The sequence below is a fragment of the Acartia tonsa genome, chromosome 6 (genome assembly GCF_053477335.1).
Source record: "Acartia tonsa isolate MP-2025a chromosome 6, ASM5347733v1, whole genome shotgun sequence".
In the NCBI taxonomy this organism is placed as follows: Eukaryota; Metazoa; Arthropoda; class Copepoda; order Calanoida; family Acartiidae; genus Acartia; species Acartia tonsa.
In genome coordinates this window covers 21,041,574-21,066,074 of record NC_137265.1, presented here as the reverse complement: position 1 = coordinate 21,066,074, position 24,501 = coordinate 21,041,574, and the positions used below count along the sequence as shown (strand labels likewise).

The 24,501-nt window shown below is 32.5% G+C and overlaps 1 protein-coding gene across 1 annotated transcript in view; it reads left to right on the top strand.

Moving 5' to 3' along the window:
* Nucleotides 1-17,860, top strand: part of htt (huntingtin) — a 65,251-nt gene extending 47,391 nt beyond the window's left edge. Inside the window, exons 50-68 of the mRNA XM_080163843.1 lie at nt 1,626-1,765; nt 2,114-2,323; nt 3,385-3,499; nt 4,035-4,141; nt 4,989-5,082; nt 6,608-6,685; nt 7,324-7,407; nt 8,436-8,596; nt 9,047-9,135; nt 9,417-9,514; nt 10,259-10,372; nt 10,739-10,814; nt 11,159-11,245; nt 11,693-11,799; nt 12,395-12,526; nt 13,968-14,050; nt 14,504-14,552; nt 15,011-15,164; nt 17,458-17,860. Coding sequence (XP_080019969.1) covers nt 1,626-1,765; nt 2,114-2,323; nt 3,385-3,499; nt 4,035-4,141; nt 4,989-5,082; nt 6,608-6,685; nt 7,324-7,407; nt 8,436-8,596; nt 9,047-9,135; nt 9,417-9,514; nt 10,259-10,372; nt 10,739-10,814; nt 11,159-11,245; nt 11,693-11,799; nt 12,395-12,526; nt 13,968-14,050; nt 14,504-14,552; nt 15,011-15,164; nt 17,458-17,579 — 2,100 coding nt within the window. The 3' untranslated portion in view covers nt 17,580-17,860. The remainder of the gene's footprint in view (nt 1-1,625; nt 1,766-2,113; nt 2,324-3,384; nt 3,500-4,034; nt 4,142-4,988; nt 5,083-6,607; nt 6,686-7,323; nt 7,408-8,435; nt 8,597-9,046; nt 9,136-9,416; nt 9,515-10,258; nt 10,373-10,738; nt 10,815-11,158; nt 11,246-11,692; nt 11,800-12,394; nt 12,527-13,967; nt 14,051-14,503; nt 14,553-15,010; nt 15,165-17,457) is intronic.
* Nucleotides 17,861-24,501: the final 6,641 nt, after the last annotated feature.

Sequence of the window (24,501 nt, the reverse complement as noted above, 5' to 3'; positions counted from 1 at the left end):
TTCCACTCCCATCCAAGTTAGATGAACGACGTTCCATCTCTCTAAGCCTTCGGTACATATCACGTACTTCTTGGCGCAACTCCATGGAAATTTTAAGCACTCCCATGTCCATCTTCACCTTCTCAATGACGTCAAGGTTCCTGGCGACAGTGCTTGACCTCGCGTCGTCTGAATCATTGTCAAGCCAGTACAGAATTTTTGTACACTGCTCCAACGACGCATAAACTTTATCTGCAACAGTTTTCTGTTCACTAGCTTCATCCAAATCACGCTTGAACTCGCGCAACTCACTAGTCTCCAAGGCAGGTTTTAGACTTTTTATTAGGTCAGATTGGTCCTTGACCTCACTAAAAATGTCACGAATTGATTTTAAATTCACATTTTCACATGAACTAAAACTTTGGCAGGCTTTTAGATTGTCATAAAACACTTTTAACTGTTCGTCAAACACCTCTAGCCTTTCACTGCCAATAGCGATAGCTCGCTCAATTTTCTGCTTTTTGGTTAGTGGCATATTGATTCACTAGGTACTTATTTCACAGAAAAAATTGTCACAGTATATTGCATCAATAATCACTGGATGCTATTGATCTCTTGAAGAATGCTAACGCCTATTCTTCAGATACTTTGAAATTGTCTCAACCATGACACTTTGGTTGAGTGTGACTTCCGAATTAGCGGGAAGTTCTCGAGATCTTGTTGACTTACAGACAAACCCCCAATACCAGGAACCATCAAGTTTCAACAGCAGGTTTGATTATAGATTTATTGAGGCAACTATTTCAAAGTCCTGAAATTACAAAATCAATTAATTCATAATTCCAGTTTTTTTATAACCACGTAATCTTAATTGCTTTTTAAAATCATTTTTCTCTATGGTTAAGAATCTTTGGAAACTTTGGCTTTAAAGGAAAATTATTTGGTTTAATAAATCATTGTTAAATGCAAAATAAAGGCACATAAAAAAATTACTAAAGCATAATAATTAATCATAATAAAGTTTCATGCTTAGCTGGCTAAAGCCTTTTAAACTAAATATAATCGTCCTATACACCATTCCATTTAAATAAAATTAACAAATTCTACCTGAAGTTCTTATGGTTTCAAATCCCTGGTATACTAGGGTCGTTCACGCACTATGAGACCAATGATAGGCCCAATTTTGTTCTCCGAAATCTTCACACACTCATATCTCATTCAAAAGTAACGAACGTGGGCGCATCAAAATATAAACAATCCATGCCGCGTCTATTACTGAAGGAAAGTCAAACAAGACGACATTTGTGCTTAATTTGGGATAATGATAAGGAATTAATTTCGATCTTGATAAACACAAAGCTTCCTCGAAAAGAGGTTAAGACAGGGGCACTTGAGAGTAGTGGGTGAAGTCGACCACACTAACCCACTTATAAATTTAGTTTAGGAAATGTAATACATTTTTTGAGGGAGGGATGAAGGGTTCATTTTTATTTATCTTTGAAGGTGGTAAAGAAGGTTAGTATGCTTTTTTTTGGTGTGATGTTTTTATTAAATAAAAGTCAAGCACTTGTTTTATAGTGTTACGGCAGCAAAATAGGCCACAAGAGGTTATTGCTCGTTTCTAATAACAGAATTTTTATTTATAGGAAAAAGATGTGTTATTCGAGCTGGTATGGCGGTTGAACACCCTAGGCTGGAGCTCCAGGCCGCAGTACGAGGAAACCTGGATGTCCCTGCTCTCCGTACTCAATGTGTCACATGATGATCTTACTAACGAAGAAATTAGGAAAACATCACAATTATCCAATACTTCATTAGTGCGGTGTGTGGGTGTATGTGTGATACGTGGGTGTGTGTAACTGTAAGATCTCTATAACTTATAACGATTTAGTTCATAGATGTTGATCAGGATTTAGGCCATTTTTGAGAGTTATTTGATAATATTTATTATTTTGTGTATTAAAGAGGAATATTTTTGATTCCAGAGTGTTTATTAGTGTAATTCTGTCAGTACATATGTCAATAAAAACAATATTGACACAAACACAACCTATAGTACACTGTATAGATTTATGTTGTTGGGCTTATGCCTTCTTTCTGTTTTAAATACATAAATGTATTGTTCAAACATTAGTGCGGTGTCTCAAAGCACAGCTGTGGTTGTCACCGCCTTGTCCTCCCTTCTTGTAGCCACTCTGGGCCTACCTGTAGCTGGTGTACCTGGCGCCCAGCTGTTACACCACCCACGTGACACGCCGCATTCGTTCCTGTTGTCTGGCCGCGGCCAACAGCTGACGGCCATACAGAATATTATTCATCAGAAGCTGGATTCTTCTGATATTAGGTAAACCAGAGCTGGATCTTTAAATCGTTTAGTGGTGCGCTGAATCGGGGCAATCCAGTTCACCCCGGTTTTGCGCGGCAATGTTACTCGTTGAGTGCCATTGCCGCGCCAGTACCGCGCCACTGGGCGCGCTGATTCGCCCATTCCATTTTGATTTAAAGATTGAAATCTAATAATATCTAGGTGCGCCGAACTGGATCGCCCCAATTCAGCGCACCTCTAAACGATTTGAAGATCCAGCTCAGTCTCCAGTATGGCTTCGAAACCGATTAATATCCGCTGGATTAGAACCGGTTCTAAGCCAATCTGAAAAATCATGTAGCTTATTGTATTATATCCAGTTTTCTACGAATATAAAATGTGCAGTCATAATATTAAAACCAGTTTTGTTCGCCTTATCTTGACTAACAAAACTAGTTTTAATCTTATATATCCACGGAAAGCTGTTTCTAATACGATGCGTTAAATAACTATTAAGTAAGATTTATTATTTTCCAAACCAAAGATTTTTTTGCATGAAGTATTTATTAATAAAAACAAACTTTAGTCAACCTACAAACGTTTTTTTTCGTTAAAGATTTGCTAGTTGTGGGAGCTTTTATCATTGTTTAACTATCAACTACCGGCTACGCCACTAGAGGCCTTTAGTTGCACATGAGGGGAAGAGGTGAAGTTGACTCTCAACTTTTCAATTTTGATTTAACATTAAAGTCAATAATTCCCTTTTTCAAAACATTCCATGGAACAAGAGAATCTTATTAGTTAAGTAGAACCTTATTGGTTCATCCTTATAATAAAGTAACAGGATGTCTATCTATTAGTCTGTCTTTGTGTTTGTACCGATGGATCTCGCTAACCACTGAACCGATTACAGGGTTACTTCTCATAGGTCCTGGGAAAGTTCATAACTATTTTTTGGGGAGGGTAGTACCACCTCTCCCCTAGAAAAATTCCTCAAAACTGGGTTTACTAATTTTATTCCTCCCTCCTAAATTGCCCCTTGAGGCCTCTAGGGTCGTATCCGCTAGTACATGGATAAAGAGCTATTGTATTTTTGGCAGGATTGGATTACCCGTGGACAGTTCTGTGAACCTGGAGCGATCCTTCCCCCACATTGGTCTAGACTGTAAGACAAGCTACAGTCCCCTACCCAGAACTAGATATGGACCTGGACAGGTCAATATAATATTGTTTCATTTGCACTTTAAGCTATCCTTTGTTTGTTTTAAATTGAGGGGGGGGGGGGTAAATTTCTTTTAAAGTCCAATCTATATTAGATTTATTAACAGAACAAATATTAACTTTCCCTACAGTGCACTGTGCAGCCTTTCCTAGAAGCACGGATATTCAAATTTACACACAAAGACTATAAACTAGTTCAAAAATCCTATTATATAAAGTGGTAAGCGTTTTTTGTCTGTCTCGAAGGATCTCGCTAACCGCTGAACCGATATTGTTCTCCGTTACAGTGAAGCTTCTTATAGGATCTGGGAAGGTTTTAAACTATTTTTTGAGAGGGTGTCTTCACCCCCCTCTCCCCCCCAAAAAATAACTTTTATAACTCTTTTGAAACTCAAATTTTAAATAGGATGAGGTCGACTTTTCCTTTTCCTACCAGTGCAGTGCCGCTAGAGGCTTCTAGGGGCGTAGCCGCTAGTAAGTAATAAAATATGACTTTTAGTATGGAAGAAAAAAAACTAAACTTTGTTAGGTGAGCTTGAACTATATAACCACAAGCCTGGCGTACCACGAGGAGGGTGGTTCAGATGACCGCCAGTCCTTGGCTTCCTCTGCACTTCCTTTGTACTTGTTAATCAGGCATGGAGCAATTTTTTAAATAATTTATTTATTTATATTAATAGCTCCTAGACTATTCTCCTAGAGGCTTCAAAGGGCACTTTAGTTTTAAAAAGAAAAGTAACATTTTTTTTTTGGGGGGGGGGGATATTTCACTTTGGAGGGCGTTGGTACCCTGCCCAAAATATTTATAAAACATCCCTGGACTTATAAAAAGATTCACTATAAAGGAGAACCATATCGGTTCTGCGGTTAGAAAGATCCTTCGCTACAGTCAAAAAAAATATTATTACTTAACTTTAAATAAACGGATATTATTACTTTAATTTGGCACTAATGTCCAAAATAACTTTTTGAGTACGAAAATCTTGATTTTTAAGTAGACATTTAAGATAGTTGCTTAAAATCAAATCAGCCATAGGATTGTCGAAAAGACTTAGTTATATTTTTACTACCTAAAATTCCTCCATTAAATTTATAAGAAGTGTTTAAACAAGTTTTGAATATATATATTTTTTTTATCAAATCCAATGGTTTTACAATAATTTCAAATTCATACTTTTTTCTTGAAATTACTCTTGAAATTTGTAAAACACAAATAATCCCAATCATCTAAGGAATAATACTAAAAAAGCCTATAATACATAAGTTTAAGGTATAACCAACGAGCGAAATAAATCTAAAATAATTTTTGGAGGGCAGATAAAAAGGTCGTCAATTTTACTATGTGTTACCCCCAACGACAGCTGAAAATCACGTGTATGTTTCGTGATTTTTTCCCGAATTAATTTCGTTGTTGGTATAAGCGTATAATAAATATTTCTTTACGTAAACATTTGGACACCTTAAAAATTGCTCCTTGCTATAGAGAAGAGAATTTGGCAGCAGCAGGTCTGGATACAAATTCTTGCATTCATTTTATCATTGATCTTTTCTCACAGTGGCTGGCATTTGGAGGACAGGTAATTATTTTTTTACATTTTTAAGGTAATGTTGGGGTTAATTGTTGTCAGGTTCAGCACACAAATCATCATTATAATCGAAACTTTATCATATTCATTTAGGTAAATAAGGTACAAAGATTTTAAAAGTTACAGCCATGAATATAACAATGACGTTGGAATTTCTAAATGACTTTTGACTGTTACAAAAAAAGTCTTTAAAAAAGTAGTAAAAGTTTGATAATGACGGTTTGTTAAATACTTTGCAATAGTCAAAGTAACTTTAAATATAAGCATTATATGTTAATGGCCACGGTGCATTAGAGCTGAGTATAACTGAGTACTTCTGCCCCATCACTAAAAGTTACAAATATTCCCAGGGTTGCCACATTTTGTCGATATATTTCCCTAAAGTTTGGAGGGATTTTTTTCATGTAATAAAACGATTTTTGAAATTCAATTATAGCTTAACATAGACAAAACTACTTTATTTCTTAATATTAATTCCTAAATTAACTGCTTTATAAATAAAATTTTTCAAAAATGATGACTCAAGTTTATGAATTTTAAAGTCTGATAATTTTTTTAATAGAGCTTTTACACTCAATTTTTAAAAAGTTGTTGAAATAAAATACATTTTTATGCACACTCTAGCAATTTCTTTTCATTTTAATCACAAGAACACACTGTCTGTAATTTTTTATAAAAAGGGGGTCATTATTCTTCGTTAATGTATTTGTTTTAAGACTAAAATACAGGAGTAGAATGCTAAAATTTGAAATGGCAGTTGCTCTAATATCATACAATATGAAATTGGGAAGAAATGGCTGCAAAACTGCCGTTGCCGCCGAAAACCGGTAATCCCCCCCAAAAAATTTAGCTTGTTCTTACTAAATTAGACAATTTTGAAAAACTTTAAGGCTCAATGTGTAAAATCAATGTCCTAGTTGGACCCAAGCATAACTGAGATAAGCAAGCATATAGTAGAAACTAATCCATTGCTTTGAGCTAAGAAGGAAGGCACAAATTACGGGTAAGACGGTACTAACAACTTCCGCACGTAGTATAGCTTGATATCTTATGGTCAAATGTAGATTTTCACATCCATATTTAAAGTTTTAATTTATTCTTTTAAAGCTACCAATACAAAAATGTATTTCCATTATTTTAACAAATTAATTTTTTTCAAGGGGAAAAAGTTCCCAAATTGGCAACCATGTTACTATTACGGTCTGTACTTTGTACAGCTGATTAATAAAACAGCTGGTCCTAAACATTTCAAATGTTCAGAAGTTACAATAGGATTAGGAAAAATATATTCTTTGATGTACTGTGATTATTTGGTGTAAAGTGACTATGGAGACGCAAAATGATTTACAGTGACTAAAATCTTATAGTATAGTAGAAGTGCTTGGCTAAAGCACGGTGTGGCGGGTACACTATTTTTGATTTTTTTTTGATTTTTTGGGAAAAGACAAACTTATGTAACATTGTTCTATCGCTGTATCTCTAATTAAAGCCATTAATATAGATTTGATAATTTTAGGATACTCCATTATGTGTTTTGAGTGCTGCTGTTCATTCTATCTTGATGGTGTCAGATATTTTTACACAATCAAATCAGGTAGGTTTAAACATAACAATTTTTTAGTAAAAGCAAAATAGCCAATAGATATAGGAGATCTAGATGGCCAATCTGGCCTCATAATCCGTCACTTACAAAGGGATTCCCAGCAGACAAACCTATTTTGTTTATTTATTGTTTTATATACCACTCATTATGCGAATGAATTGAAAAAAAAACAATAGCAGCAAAAATTTAAATACTTTCAAACCATTAATATGTCCGGATTGTTCCTCCGCTGTTATCCTATTGTCTGTTGTATATATTATTATGTATAAGGGTTATACTTATTATAAAGCCTTTTTATCCAGATTACGTTTTAAAGAGAATTTTTGAACTAAATTGTGTCAATAATATTTTTTTCTTGTATTCATTCGAATCCGGTGTTTAGGAACCGGTTCTTATCCATACGAAAAAACTATGTTCAGCATCGTATTATATCCAGCTTTCTACGAATATAAAAATACAATCATTCTTTATCCGCGCAAAGCTGTTTATAATACGATACGAGAAATAACTATTATGATAAAATTTTTAAAACATGTTGGCAATTGGAACAGACAAAGATTAATTTTTCATTTTGTCATATAATAACTGTTTACGAAAAAAGTACTTTTATATAAATTATTATTTTTTAGTTTTCATGGATGTTGTCAACCTTTAATGAGCTTCAGAAAGTTCACCCTATTGAGGATGATCTGATGACAGCTACTCTTTGTCAGGTAACATTATTATTAGTTGTGGATCTATAGTTCATCCTATTGAGGATGATCTGATGACAGCTTCCCTTTGTCAGGTGACAATATTATTAGTTTCGAAGCTACTCTATAGTTCATCCTATTGAGGATGATCCAATGACAGCTACCTTTTGTCAGGTAACAATATTATTAGTTTCGGAGCTACTATATAGTTCATCCTATTGAGGATGATCTAATGACAGCAACTCTTTGTCAGGTACCATTATTATTAGTTGCGCAGCTACTCTACAGTTCATCCTATAGAGGATGATATAATGACAGCTACCCTTTGTCAGGTAACAATATTATTAGTTGCGGATCTATAGTTCGTCCTATTGAGGATGATCTAATGACAGCTACCCTTTGTCAGGTGACAATATTATTAGTTGCAGAGCTACTCTATAGTTCACCCTATTGAGGATGATCTAATGACAGCTACCCTTTGTCAGGTAACAATATTATTAGTTTCGGAGCTACTCTATAGTTCACTCTATAGAGGATGATCTAATGACAGCTACCCTTTGTCAGGTAACAATATTTCCAGTATCGCTTCGAAACCGATTAGAACCGGTTATCACTGCCACTCTAAAATTGATGTATAGCATCGTATTGCATCCAGTTTTCTATTAATATTAAAATGTACAAGCATAAGATTAAAACAAGATTTTCAGCCCGTGCCTTCGACATCTCGGGTCTAAAAAATGGATTTAATCTTATGATTGTACAATTTATATCCGCTGAAAGCTGTTTATAATACGATGCGATAAATAAATATTTTAGTTGCGCAACTACGCTATAAAACTTTTTAACAAAACTTCTGTTCAAGAACAAAAATTTAAAAAGTAAAATTGCTTTTTTAGCGCCAACATCCTATTAAGTAAAGTAGTACTGTTAAGATCTCACTTTTTACTGTCTCCGACGAATCTAGGGGCATATCCACTAGTGTAAAACATATAGGTTTTATTTTATGTCCACAACCATAATAATCGGAAGGATAAGGAATATTATTTTAGGGGATGTGTAAGGCAATCAGTGTACTAGGGCCTCCCACCTCCGACTCTGACCTCATGGACAGAATTAAGAAGAGCCTGGAGACAAACTTGAAATCTCAGCACGTGTTTGCGAGAAGCTCGGCTCTCCACGGAGCTCTATACCTCATGCAAACTTCGGAGAGGTTAGTTTTCCCTTTTTGTATTATCTTTGCTTTTTTATTCAATTCTTGATAATCAAGATATTTAACGTGAGCACGAACTGATAATTTTCTCTGATTTTAAGCGGATAAGGACATTGAATTAAGCAAATGGACATATTATTACTTGGATCTTACACCAGATTTTCAGGTTTTCTAATAAAGTGAAACATGCACCAGGCTAAAATAACGATCCCTCCCCCTTCTACTTGATGAACAAACTGACCAAAAAACGAGTTCCATATTAGCGAGCTAAATCGAAACAAATTTTACCTTGTCATAATATCTTATGTCCTATATCCATTATGAAATATTGATCTACCAAAACGATAATTTTCAGTTACACTTTAGTAAGCTTGATTTTTAGGTCATTGTCCGCACAACATTTTTACAATGATAGAGAAATTGAATGTTATTTAAAAATGTTATATTTAGTTTGGGTGGAGATTTGCCTGCCATTCTTGGGATCGTAGTAGAACATATCAAACAGAACCTACTTGTGGGTGGTGGAAGAGCCACTACAGGAATAATCACTTATTTTATTTATATAAAAAAAAGGATTCATGTTTTCCTTTGAGTAGATTCTACTGCAGCTAGCGGCAAAATGTCATTCAATCCAATCCTCATTTCCAAAAGCTTTATTTACAATTTTAAACGGCTAAACTAACATTTAATACTTATATCTTTAATTCTGGTTTCAGAAGGCTTACAAGTTCAAATAATGTATAATAAGAAAGAAAAGACAAATTATGTATTAAGCATTCCATTGTCTGATATGAAAATAAGTAATATTGTATGACGCCAGAACAATCAGTGGATGCCTACACCCTCCTTCTATGGAGCACCTTGTTCTATGTCCTGGAGAACTTCTCTTCTGCGGAGATTGCTGAACCAGAATTGGAGGTCATTTTAAAGTCTAAACTAGGAGGAGTTGGTTTTTTAGAGGCGCAGCTAAAACAAGCTAAGAATAACATACATCTATAACAGCAATCATATAACACAGTCAGTATGACAGTGAAAAAATTGTCGTCAATTTAGGTTGCAATTTCCCCTGATATTTATTGGTCAATTCGTTTATCCAGTAGGAGGGGAGGGGATGGGGTAGATCCATTGCTAGATCTCACCCAGCATTATTATGACCGATAGACAGATGTACAGTATTTATTTATATTAGCTATGCTACTAACAAGAACAAACATGTCTATCTAAACATAGTTTAAAAACTTACTACCAAACGTTTATATTGAGTAAACAAATTTAAGAATGTCAATTTTCTCAATAATATGAGAGAATATATTTAGATTGTTTTGTTCTTAAGAAAATAAGCAGGGAGGATGAGGATATTGGGCTACAATAGTCCTCAAAGTCTTATAATAACGTTCTCTTATTCGTTTGCCTAACAACCTTGGAGACTTTTATTGAATTTTGATTGTTTGGTTCATTTAGTTCGGAGTCCAAACGTTTCAACCACTAATTTTAAATTACAGAAGGGATAATTTGTGTACCATCATTGGGGATGTTCATCATAATATTTATCGGCCGTTGTCTTACCCCTTTAGATCTCTGGTTACCTGCTTCTAAAACTTGCGTTTGAATGTTATTAAACAAGGAACATGTTATCTGGAAAAAATGAAATTTATATATCAGGTTAACTTGCATCAGCTAAGTTTTGCAACCATAAGTTCACCTGACCTACCCAAACCTTTGTATACCTGTATCCTGGCAGGATTAGAGAGACTGGTTGTAGCTGGGAAAATAAAGGTAAATTAGATCTATAATTTTAGTTTTGAGATACCTATAGTTATATACTTAAAAGAGGTCATTCTAAATAAACTAATTATGTGTAAATATATTTAACCCCCAAGAATAAAACTTTGTAGGTTTGTATCCTATTCAATACCTATTCCGATAAAGACATGAATTGTGTTTTAAAAAGGAAACATTCTAGATTTAAGATTCAATAAATTAAAAGCAATCTCTTGCAATAATACCTGAATGTAGATTCGAATGTAAAGATTCAGTTTTAGAAATCTTATTTTCTTCAATTTAACTGAATTTGGGCATTATTTGATAATTTTTTTGTATAAAAGTCAGCCATTTTGTTCAGCTGATTTTTATCCATTACAGGGCCGCCATCTTGATCAGCTGGTGAAAATCAGCACAGATTTGATGACTGAATGGGCGCCAGTTTCTGTTATACCAGGTATTCATGTTATGGAAACATTTTTTATGTCACTGAATAAAAAAAGATTAAAAAATCAAGGTTTAATATATTTCGTTGCATTAGTTTGTTCTTACTATAAATTATTAAAAGCCTCAAGGGGACTTAAGATGGGTAGGAAGGTAGATGAGGGGCGGGGGAAATTTTTATCAGGATGGTGAAGATACCCTCCCCCAAAATACTTAAAAACCTTCTCTGGACCTATAAGAAGCTTCACTGTAAAGGAGAACCATACTGGTTCAGCGGTTAGCGAAGTCCTTTGCTACAGACAAAAAAAGCTTACTTCTTAATATGGGATATGTTACAAGATTGAAATTATTATTCAGGTGTTCAGCTGTTTCTGGCTGCCATGTATGCCAGCCACCCTCCGGCTACTCCAGAATTGGGTCAAATTCCGCCGCCGGCAATAACAGGTATAATATAATTCAACGAGCGGCTATGTCCCTAGGGGCCCTTATGAGATTCTTTTAACGTCAAGGTACAAAAGTTAGCTAATGTGAACATTTCTGATTTAAATTGATAGCTTCCATAAAAAACAAGTGTTACGTTTATTGTTTTCAATAATAAACTATTTGAGATTTTAGGTGCTTTCCCCCTCTACTTTTAAAATAACTTGAAAATAAGAGAGGGTTTGTAGTTGTTCTTATTCCTGACCCCTGCGGGGCCTTTACCTGTGGTGCTCTAACCTTGCTGGGCTATTCAGTAGCCAATATATCCTAACCTGCCTTAAATCAATAAACAAACAAATGAAAATAATCCCTTCCTTATTTTTGATTTTCTTTAAAATTAAGAGAGAGGCCGTGGTTTTTAGTGCTCAACAAAGCACTTTGAGGGAATACGCAGGATTTTATTTTATGTAGATCCAGAGATGTTGATGCAAATGATGGAGCAGATGTCTATTTTGTTTGATTGTGTTCGCCGGGCCGCCCCGCAAGAAGCGCAGCTACTCTCGGAAATACTACCGCAGGTAAGTCTATCTGATTATCATAAACATAGCTCCCATAGTACAGTAGAGAATAGCTACAAGAAGGAAAGCTATTATAAGTATTTTTTTAAGTCGGTGGTTTCCCTCGAAGTGCTTAATCGAGCATCTATACATACACCTCACCCTCCTTATTTGAAATATTTAAATTGAAAACTAGTGGGTTCGGAGGAAGGTGGTTGTTATTTTTCGTTTGTTTGTATTTTAATTTACAGAGTTTAGGTTAGGTTAAATTGGGAACTGGTCAGCACCGCAGAGGTTAAGCATAAAAACGGCCCCCTTATTTTCAATCTATTTCAAAAATAAATTGATGTGGGTGAATGTTCGACAGGTACCTGGAGGGAAACGCCTTAAATTACATCCTTTGAATTCAGCGCTAAAATTTCTTTGCATATTCCTCCCTGCTGCTAAATATTTTTTTCCCAACTATTTTTTTTCGCCAAGGAGAGAAAAAAAGTGGAAAAATGTTTTCAGGACTGTTTATTTCTTCATTTTTTCCTTTCCTACATATTTATACACCCCCCCCCCCCCTTCCCTTTAGCAGAGAGGATCCAATGCAAAATATACATAATAATTTTAGGTGTTGATTGACTTTTTCCCTGCGAGTGATGTAGTAAATCGTGTAATATCCGAGTTCATATCCCCTGGGCAACCCCACCCTGCCCTGCTGGCCGGGGTTCTTAGTCAAATATTCAAAGCCGCCGTTGATCAGGTACATCCTTTTTTGTCATGGGCATGTGTAATATAATAATATCACATTTTCACATCATAATATCTTATACTAACTGTTTATTAGACTGGCCCAAAAAAACATGAATTTTTAAATCTTTACCATATCGATTTGCGGTTACCTTGAAGTTGTTACCGGCTCAAATGTAGACCTTTTAGTGAAAACTAGACCTCTCTACAATGAAAATTGATCTCGAAATTTCAATCTTAAGCTTTTTATCAATTACTTCATATTTTCATGATTTTAACAAGAAATAATTAAAGAACTGCCAACCTAACATAATGTAACAAGAGTTCAAATATGAAGCAATTATAAAAAGTAGGCAGAACCGCCCTTCCTGCCGAATAATTCCGAAAAAACGTCTAAAAACATTGTTTTATTTAAATTGATAATTTGTGTAAGAAATTGAACTAAAACAGTAGCTATTAGTCTTATGAGAAGAGAAATGATGAAAAACTCTAAAAAATATACATTTTAAAGACATAAAATAGGAAAAAGTGTTTTTAATAAATTTCATGGCTCAACAGACATTGTCGCCAATAAATAGACAATTTACTAAAATAAAAAATTAAATGAAGGTAAAAAAATATGTAATATACTTATTCTCATATTCAACTTTAAAAAAAGCATACTAATAAAAAAATTAATATTGCAAAAAAATAATTTGATTGTTTTTTATTAAACCAGGAATAAAGAGTAAGGCTTATCTTTAAATATTTTTCTTTAATGATTTTGCAGTATGAATTAGCTTTCCCAAATTATTGTAATTGTACAAAAAAAAATTTTATACTTTCTTTCTTCATATGTTTATTCCTGGTGATTTTAATATTTTATTTCAATGTTTGTAAACAAACAGACAGAAAATTTGATGTTTTGCTTTATATCTGGCGTAAGGCATTCTTAATTTGGGGAAGTAAAGGTGAAAATAAATATGCATTTGACGAGATAGCGATAGATTTTTTCTTAAAATCAATTATAGGGCTAAAATCTACAAACAATACATAACCTATTTTTACATTCCGCACATTGAAAAGCGATTTAGACCTTCATTTGGGCCACACTACTGTTTAAAAGCGGAGCTTTTCTATAATTAAGGCAGATTAACCGTGCGTCCTTAACGGTTATCTCTATCGTTGATTAAAACATGTTAGAATTTCCTATTGATTTCAAACTTTGCATGATGATTCCTATGGCAATTGGGAACGATTTAGGAAGCATGGGAACTCTTATCATCTTTATCAGAAAGTCCTTTCGTCAATTTACACATGCTGAAACAAATAAAATATATATAATACCCGCATTAACCATTTGATAAAGACTATTTATAGCTACGGACACGTATTAGTACATACAACAAATGTATAAAGTAATGCTTAAATAAATGTCCTTTAAAAGAAGTGAATATTAAATTTTCTTATTGTAGGATCAGCAGGGAATGTTAACAGAGTGGGTTCTAGTCTCCCTTCCAAATTTTACCAGACGAAGTCCTATTTCTCATTCGATTTGGTAAGCATTTTATTAATTCATTAGGTAACGCCCCTAGGGTCCTATAGGGTTACTCGATAAAGAGGGGGCAGAGTTCCTACGGCGATTCCTCTTGAGAGGGTGGAGGCAGCTTATACCAACAACAAAATAAATTCGGGGGGAAATCACAAAAAACCTATACGTGATTTTCAGCTGTCGTGGTGGGAGGGGGAGACCTTTCATCTCTCCTCCAAATATTATTTTAGATTTATTTTGTTTGTTGGTTATACCTGGGGTGGCGGTACCCTCACCCTAAGTAGTTATAAACCTTCACCTAACCTTTTTTAAAAAGCTTCATTGAAAAGAAGAACCACATCAGTCCAGTGAGATCTTAAGTTACAGACACATACATCTTGTTACTTCCTTTTAAAAGCTTGTACTTTTTCAGTAGAGATATTTTAAATTGTTTTGTTTTCTCATTTTATTTTATTTTAGGTGCTTGACCTGTTTCTTCATTGCAGCCTCGACAAATCCTTGTCTACAGGTATGAAAACAAAAATATCTACCATTGTTTATCCCTGAAAATTTTTTTTGGTCAATTTTGATAACATAAGTAGAACAGTATACAGCGCTGTCTTGTTAAAAGTTTCTATTGTCTGACTGCGCAGACAAAAAAAAATCAGCCAAATGGGCATTTGCATTTTTATGGCTTACTCCTCCTGTTTAGTTGGTTAAAATTTGAATTTTAATCCTATAAATTACTATTTTACTCCTAATGGTCCAACATTATTAACACCTAGAGATACATCCATTTTACTTCTAATGATCCGCCATTATTAACACCTAGAGATACATCCATTTTACTCCTAATGGTCCGCCATTATTAACACCTAGAAATACATCCATTTAACTCCTAATGGTCCGCCATTATTAACACCTAGAAATACATCCATTGAGCATTGCATGTATTAAGAAAGATTACAGAACTAAAATGTTTTGTAGGCCATGTTTCCTCACTTGCTGTACCGTGGTAGTTGTAACAGCCTGCAGGAGTCAGTCATAACCTGTGAGGACAGACGACGGCCTGCATCACTGAACCATGATGAACGAAGGCTGTTTTGTCTGGCAGCTGTGGATTTCTACTCATTTCTTACAGGTTCGCGACTTCTTTAGCCTTTTTTAGACTCGACTATTTTAAGCCAGGGAGTGAGAGAACATTGGACTGTTTATACATTAGAAAAGGGGTAATTTGGGGATGATTAGATTTAGATTAGATTAGATTTATTATTCTTGGGTGTACATACATAGAAAAAAAACAACAAAATAATAAATGAATTAAATGAATATTATATACATTTATATATACAGTCAAATTTTATTGATATGGTTAATTTATAAAAAAAATTTCTTCCCAAATGGCAGTTTCCTAAAAACTAGGAAGTATGCAGTAATGTGTATTCACACATTGTTTTCATACAGGCCATATAGATAAGACAAATAAATAGAAAAAAGATAATAAGCAATAAATAAAATCATATTGGAGAGGAAAGAATGATATTAGGAAGGATTGATTAGGGCATACAAGTCTCACACCATTATTGCAATAATAGAAATTTTAAAAAAACATTTCAACAAATAGATTTTGATTGATTTATCAGATTTCAAACAATATTGAAAAGAAATACAATTTTATCTACATTCTTGACATAATGGGTTGTTACACACTAAAGTTAAGCTTGATAACAAAGATTCTTTTAGATTTTTTATAAATTTTTTTCTTGATTGATTGTGGGTTAATAAATCATTATTACAATGGTTATTCCATAATTCTTGAAAATGATACTTAGGAAATCTTTCAATAGATTTAAACTTCGGTTTTTTAACATCAAACATATTAGAGTTTCTAAGATTTCTGGTATGTAATTGATTACGGCGAAGCCATGTACCTTGAAAGGAACTTGGTAGCTTACTGTTTATAAAATCATACATAAATAATAATTTCAAATAATTAGCTGATTCATGTAAAGGAAGGACATTCATTTTTTTAAATAAAGGCATTGTGTGTGAGATGTGTTTCTTACTAAAAACAATTCTTATTGCCTTTTTTTGCATTTTAATTAATGGTTCCATAGTAGATTTAAGACCACAACTCCAGGCAGGTAAACAGTAAAGTAAATGACTATTTATAAGTGAGTGAAAAAGCATTTTTTAGCTATCTAAATTCAGTATATGTTTAGCTCTATTTATAAGAAATAAGGAACTAGAAATCTTTTTACGTAAATGTTCTACATGATATTTAAAATTTAAAGAAGGATCTATAAATACACCTAGGAATTTAATTGCAGGAATATTGCTACTTGAATTGACATAATTTAAAATTTTTATTTTCTCAGGATCAAACTCATTTTCATTGTTAAAGTTTAGCTTAATATTAAGAGCATTCCAATCAATAGTATTTTCATTTTTATTAAATATCATGATTTTAGTTTTATCAGGATTTAAGCTCATTTGATTACTCCTAAACCAATCGGATATCTTTTTAAGTTCATTGTTTAATTTCAGTTTAATCTCTGTAAAGTTTTTACCAGAAATTAAAAAATTACTGTCATCAGCAAATAATAGGGTAAATAAATCAGTACAGTTTTTAAGATCATTTATGTAGATTAAAAATAGAATTGGTCCTAAAATAGAGCCCTGTGGGACACCTCTATCTATGTTCAGCTTTCTTGAGTCAGTATTGTTTACATGTACAAATTGCTGTCTATTACTTAAATAATTTTTAAACCATTCAAGTTCAACGCCATTAATGCCAATTTTTGACAACTTTTTAATTAAAATAGAGTGTGGAATTGTATCAAAACATTTTGCAAGATCACAGAAGACTCCAATTACAGTTTTATTATCGTTTTTTGCTTCAGCTATATAATTTAAGAGGTGTATCACAGGGTGTATTGTAGACTTTTTTGATTGAAATCCATACTGATGTTCAAAAATGATATTATTTCTAATCAAATAGCACGACAGTTGTTGATAAATGACTTTTTCTAAAACTTTTGAGAAAATAGCTAATAAACTTATTGGCCTATAATTTGATGGATCAGCTTTTTCATTAGAATTATTCCCTTTTAACTTAATGGGGATGTACATCAATTTATCAGCCATTGTCTTATCCCTTTAGATCCCTGGTTTATAGTACACTCATAGAGCACTCGATAAAACAATAGTAATAAATGTAAAGCTTTTTAAAGATTAGGGTATGACGGCAGTACAAAAATCACAGGCGAGTATAGACTTTTAATGCATGACAAAAAAGGCCTAATATTTAGCGGTATTAGACTTTTCCTTTGCTTTTAGTGAGATCCTTCGATACAGACAGACACACAGAAATCCTGTTAATTTTATGTAAAAATAATTATTAATTTTTTCCTATTATCTTATTTTTAATTTAGATGGCAAGTTGAAGCAGAAATTCCGGGAGACTTTTGAAAGTGTGGCGGAGGCAGGAAATCCTTATTCAGATCTTATTGCTTGCTTAGAACATAAAGATGAAAATAATATTCAAAATGATTAAATATTGATTTGTAATTAAACAGATATACAAATAATGCATATTTTAGTCCTTTTTTACCTTTTTCTTTTCTATTTTTTGTCATTACACCAAATAATAGACAAAAAAGTTGATTTATTTATTTTTTACTAAGTACTTTCCCCTGCTTATTATGTAAATTATGTGCATTTGTATGGTTAAAGATTACAAAAGAAAAGAAAAATCCATTATTTTGTTGATTAAGTATTGATATTTGTGATAATTGTTATAATAAACTAATTCTTAATAAAAATTTGCTATTACTATTTTTAAATTTCTTTGAACTAGTAATATGTGTTCTATAAGATTAGCTTGTTCTTTACATTTATTCATTATAAAGACTTTCAAATAAGGCATATTGTTCTTTTCTACTTGCCGCCACGCCCCTAGAAGCCTTTTGAGATACCTAAGGGGTTAATCCCCCCTCTACTTTAAAGGGGACTATCCACGAACAAGAGCACGTGATTCTAAGTACCTTCCAGCATTGATCCTGAGTATTTTCTTTCAGAATATAATAGGTCACTATGAATAATTAATATATTGACGAGAAAATTTATGTTTCACCACTTCAGATTGAAGAAAAGTAAAAAAATGTCCAGCATTTTTAGTCAAAATTATATCAAACGTTTTGTTGAGTTCGGGGTGTCTTCAATTGTCCATGTTGTCAAATGATAAAAATTAAAAAAAGTCAAAAGCACATTTACTATATCTCATATGTATGTTTAGATAATGCTAATATGGATTAATTTACAATCTATATAACACGAGTATTCGCATATGTATCATCATATATCCATTTCTTAAAAGAATTAGCTTCATAAAAGTTTTCAAAATCAATTAAAATACCTAAAAAAAAACATGGTGAAACATAAATTTTCTCGTCAATACATTAATGATATATGGTGACCTATTATATTCTGAAAGAAAATACTTAGGATCAATGCTGGAACGTACTTAGAATCATGTGCTCTCGTTCGTGGATAGTCCCCTTTTAGTTTGAAAAAAAAAGAAAAAACTTTTATGAGGGGTAATTTTTTAGCACTGAATTATCTTATAGGAGGGTGGTTATAATACACCCTCCCCAAAAATAGTTATCACAGGACCTATGAGAAGCTACACTGTAAATGAGACCTACCTCGGTTCATTCAGAGGTAAGCGAGATCCTTAGGTACACACAGACGGAGATACATTAAACTTCTATAAAAGGATTAGTTGCCTATTTACTTATCATTTTATTTTTGATTGTTATGTCCATAAAGGGTCTTGTTTTATGTCCAATAGACCAATAGCAGACTTACCGGGAAAGCGGTACCCATAAGCAGTTTCGCCATTACTGAGATCTTTAAATTAGGCAGACAAAAATCCTTTAGGGATTTATTATCCTTACCCAAAAGGTAAACAATCGTCTGCTTTCTACCTATCAAACTACACATTTTACGTTCGACTTTCTACAAAATATATTATGTGTTTTTAGTTAAAGCTTCGATTTTATATAGCAATATTTTTAATAGAAGTGTTGATCGAAAGATATTAAAGTTTATCATTTTAGTGTCAGAAAAATGTCCATTTCATAATTAACTTTTGCAATGTAATTAAAATCTAGTTGAAGAAAGTAATCGTATAATGAACTTACGCATTTTTCATTGGTCAAAACAATCCATAACTTGTCCCTGATTGGCTTAAACAATTTTAAAAGCTCTGCTGTGGTTGGTTAAATTTGTGGCTGGAGCAGCGGCACGGACCAATCACTGAGCTCTAAACATTTCAGTAAGCTTATCGAGCTCCATAGCGAAGCACTGGTGTAGGTGCTGCGTGATTTTAAATGCACATTTTAGCCCGCTGTGGTGGCTCTACAGTGATTATTTTCGTTATTTTTCAACATTTATAACAAAAGCTATGTGATTGAGCGTTAAAAGTGATTTAATACCCAAGTGAAATGTTACTTTTTAGTGTTTAAAAGTGAAACTTGTGTTAAATGAAGTGCCTCTAATGTAAAATGGCTGCCTTATCTGTAATACAGAATATGTTTGTCAATAATTTTTACATTCGGGGTTAAACAATATCAGCCAAGCTTTGACAAAATTATATTTTTGTCCAGAATTTATAAAAATAAGATGTCATTTTTTCATGTTAAGTGTGGATAATTTTCTTATATTTATCCTAAAACCTGTTCTATCAGCCGGCTGTGTGGCTGCCCCCCGCAGCTGTCATACCCCACCCCCTTCCCTCTATCTTCTCTTCCTGAATTTCCCTTTTATAATTTATGCCTTTCCCTCTCTTCTACACACACTATGGAACTTTTATGGAGTTTTTTATTGCGGCCTTTAGGAAAAAAAACTGTTTTCGAAATAATATGGTTTATTTAATTTTGGCTGTCTTTGGGGAAATTTGCTTTTTGCCCATTGTACGTTTACATTTTTCCAGCTTGAAAGTTTCAGAAAACATAAATTTCTAGGCATTCTATTCTATATATGTGTATTGTACATCTGCAAACGAGAGGACAAATATCTTTTTTTTTTATTTCTTAAATGATCTTTGTGAGAACTAATCTTGTCATTGGTCAGTTTTTTCTTTTCTATCCAAGATTCTGTAATCGATTCTAGACATTTTAGTCGTCATTTGAAATATAATCTCAATATTTATGCTCTAAATCTTATTGTCATATATTCATCAAGTTGGTCTGATAAACGAAATGATTTATATTTCATTAACCGGAAATGAAACTTCGAAAGAATAAAAAAACTATGGTCCGCGAAGATCAGTTTTATACATAATTTGAGCTTTTTAATAACCCCAGTCCAAAATTGATCTGGTACAGCCAAGTCTCAACAAATGGTTGTAGGGGGGTAAAACGTTAGTTGTTTAAACAACCTATTTCACCAAGAGATTTTAGCATTTTAATACCTAAAAGTTTTGTCATTCAAATAACTCATATCCTTATGTCAAGTAATAATCTTTTAGATACTATAAACCTTTTATAATCTTCTTTACTGCCTAATTACTACCAATCAGATTCTTTTTCATAATAAAAATCACTATTTCATTTGTCAAATTGAAACTCCAAAATTATGAAATTGTTTCCCACTGTGTATTGGTTATTTATCCTTCACTTCCCCCTCCTTTTCCTTCCCTCTTTTTTATACATAATTTTTTCTCGACTTATCCAAGGATTAAACAGAAAGAGAATGTTCACCTTGCAATTTAAGTTTAAACTTACGTCTGGTTCAAATTGGTTAGGATTTTATTCTATCTGTTCGTTCATTTGTCCCTTAAGATCTTCATAACGGCGCCAATGAGAGGTCTTGTCATTGTCAGGGAAGTTTAATTTTGGAAAGGTTGTAGGCTTTCAGAAGGACAAGTCAACCTATCTAGCTGGAAAAATACTGATACCTATTATAAATGTTGTCATTATTGAAAATTTGTTTATTTCATTGGACTAATTGCAATATGGGTTTTACTTTTGACGAATAAGACATTCCCAATACATGTTTTTGGGTGGTTATTATGGGCTATGGTATTTGAGTAGAAGGGCGTAATTTGACTTCTATTTCACTTGTCACATGTGGCTTTAAAATGAATACAGAGTAAAATATTATCTATAAAGTTACCAATTTTAAACTTTCTAGGTACCTTTATAAATAATTTACAAATACTAGCGGCTTCTAATAGGAAAAAATAAATTTTTGGGCGTAGGTTTTATTCTAGGGGCGATTCCTTTGATAGTGAGGATACCCTCCTCCAAAATAGTTTTAAGCTTAAACTTTCCCTGGACCAAAAGAAAAGCTTTACTGTAAGAGAGAATCATTTTGGGCCAGTGGGTAGCTACAATCTACATACATATAAACATCCTTTTACATAAGAATTTTTCTTCTAGGTGTACCAAAGACAATAAGATTTGCCTTTTAACTCTTTATGTTTTCAATTTCTTCACTAGAGGTGGGACGGGTGTGTAATCCCTCCAAAAGAATATTTTTGTTTGCTTCAAGTCGCGGGGTAAACCTTAGGCTTGTGTTCTATTATTACCTTCATAAGCGTAAGGCTTTTCCCCTTGATTTGGCAAATCACAACTTCAAAAAACCTTATCATAAATAAATCCGAATATTGATGGGTTTATTCTACATAGTTTGTTGGTTTTGAATTCATTTGTTTTCTCTATGTCTCATTAGTCCATGTGCCTTGCTAGTTTAAAACTCTCTTTTTATTATTTTCCCCCAGTCCCATGCTTTTTTTTCTCAACATTTTTTTATGCATTTATCCCTTCCCCCTTTCTGGTGTCTTCTCCTAATTTCGATTCTCTCAGCTGCTTAAATCAAATTATAGAATTTTTTACAGTTAATAAGTTCAATTTAGATAGAATGTTTAAGTAAAAAATGGAGTTAAAAGTGATCTTAATACAATTTTGAACCTAAAATATATTTGTGAATTTCAACAGCAACAAACACACACCCAAATATCAGCCTGTTAGATGTCAAATGTGTAAAGTGGCAATATCCCCACCTTCCTGTTGCAGCTGTCGCTAATTTGGACTATTCCATCTCGGCATTAAAGTATGGATTGTATTGAAGGCTGCGTGTGTGTGTGTGTGTGTATGCTGTCATGTAGTGATTTTGCTATATACTAACAGGAAGTACAGAGACGAATAAAAATATGTTTACGAACTACCTGTATACAAACAAGATTATTTTTATATGAAAATTAAAATGTTGTAGTTCAAATCTCTTAAATGTGAAAATTTATTAATTGCTAAAAGGTAAAAAAGTTGTTATCAAATGTATTGTTATTTATTTATTTTACTGCTATATACAGTTTTGTTTCATTGGAGTGAAGCTGCATTAAATTTTTTTGACATTTAGTTATAACATGGTTTTTACTAAAATTATCTGATAATTAAACTCAGTAATTTTAAAGTTTTATAATTTTAAATGATGCACTTTTTGTTTAAGTGAATCGCTTGAAATTAGTATTTCTTATATTTAAATTTTTGAAGTTGTACCTAATAAGTTTTCTTTTGGAAATTCATAGTTTATACCTAGTTTTTTTTACAAAAAAAATATACTGAGGTTCTATTATTTCAAATATGTACTGTTTAAAGAAACAGTTATAATTGCGATTAAATTAAATTTTTTATTCAGATATGTTTTAAAAGGATGTGTGCTTTTTCTCAAAGTGCCTAGCGAGAACAGAACCCTACTTACCCCTTATTGAAAATAAATCGAAAACATGGGTGAGGGTATATATATGTTTTCAATTTATCTATAAACAAAGGGGTAAGGTTTCTGTGCTCTACAAGGCACTTTGAGGATTTTACATCTGCAGATACCTGTTTTATCACCATTGAAAGATCAGAGGTGGATTCTTTTTTTTAAAAATTGCCCCACTAAGCGAAAATTGTTTTTGTGAAAAATCCACCAAAATCACATTAAAAATCTACAAAAATTAAACAATATCATAGAAGGGTTATTAACATAAGATTTTATTTAATTTTTGTAGATTTTTTATGTGATTTTGGAAGATTTTTCACGAAAAAATTTTGCCCCACTAAGCTATTAGTGGGGCGATTAGTAGTAGAACGATAATATTCACTAAATATGTGTATTTCTTATTGAAAAGAACTAAAAAATTTTTTTTTTAAGTTCACACAAATTTTTATCGTACTACTACTGTTTTTATCTTATAACACAATAACACAATAATAAACCGCTCTCTTTATTAGTTGAAATATTTCCTATTTATTAAATGGATTATATGAAAAATTCACTATTTTAATAATATTATATTAGTATTGCAAAAAAAAAAATATGTTACATTACATTTCACAGCCAAGTATTACTGACCGCGTTGCCCGCAGATTTTGATCATCTGGTCGCGGGGAAAATCCTTTGCTTGTGCTGTATACAAAGTCCATAAGCGTATGGCTTTTCCCCTTGATCCGGTGATTCCTAGATTCATTGGGTATACATTAGAATAAAAAAGCATATATATATAGTTTTGATTATGCTGTAATCTACACATAAACCTTTTAATCTATGTTTTTATGAATTGTAGCTTGTTCATTATATTAATCCAGAAACTTGTAAAGTTAATTCGTCTTGTATTGGTTATTTTTCATCTTGTAAATAATTTGAACTTCTTTTTTTTATGCTTATTAATGTTTTATTCGAGTTTATTGAAAGATTGTTATGTAATATTAATTTAGCTTAGTTTTAAATTTTGTTATTTATAACTTAAATAGGTATTGTTTATGTAAATTATAATTCTATTTTTGAAATAAAATATTTTATTTTATCAAAATGTGATATGTTTTAATTTTAATGATATATTGTTTTATTGATAAATGTTATATGAATAGTAATATACAAAATATGAAATTGTAAAAGATGCCTTTAGCAGGGATAAGGAAGGGTAAAACACATTGAAATATATTCAACAAGGCTGACAACATCCATAAGAAGCGAGTCACAAAAAAATTAGTTGAAGAGCTGATGTTAAGTTGTCAATTAAAAATGAAAATAGAAAAATAAAGAGAGAGAGAGAAAAGGAATGATGAATAATTTAAAATGAATAAGCCTTTTGTGTCTTGTCATGACTGACGGACTGACTGACAAAGTAATTTGTATACTAGATGCTCTTTAACATTGTAAATCCTCACAGCAAAAAAAACATCAGCCCATTTGTAATAAGAGCCGATAAAATCACTCTTTCTTAATAGCGTTACAGACTGACAAACTAAATTTTAAATTAGCTTACCTTCTGTAAGAAAAAAAACTTATTTAATACTTGATTTAGTTTTTCTCTTTCTTATCCCTATTTTATGCTTTTATTTTTTGTTTACTTTGTTAGAATTATCTTGTTTATCCTTGATTGTTGTCTATAGACTATAAGATATCAATAATTCTAAACCTATTTC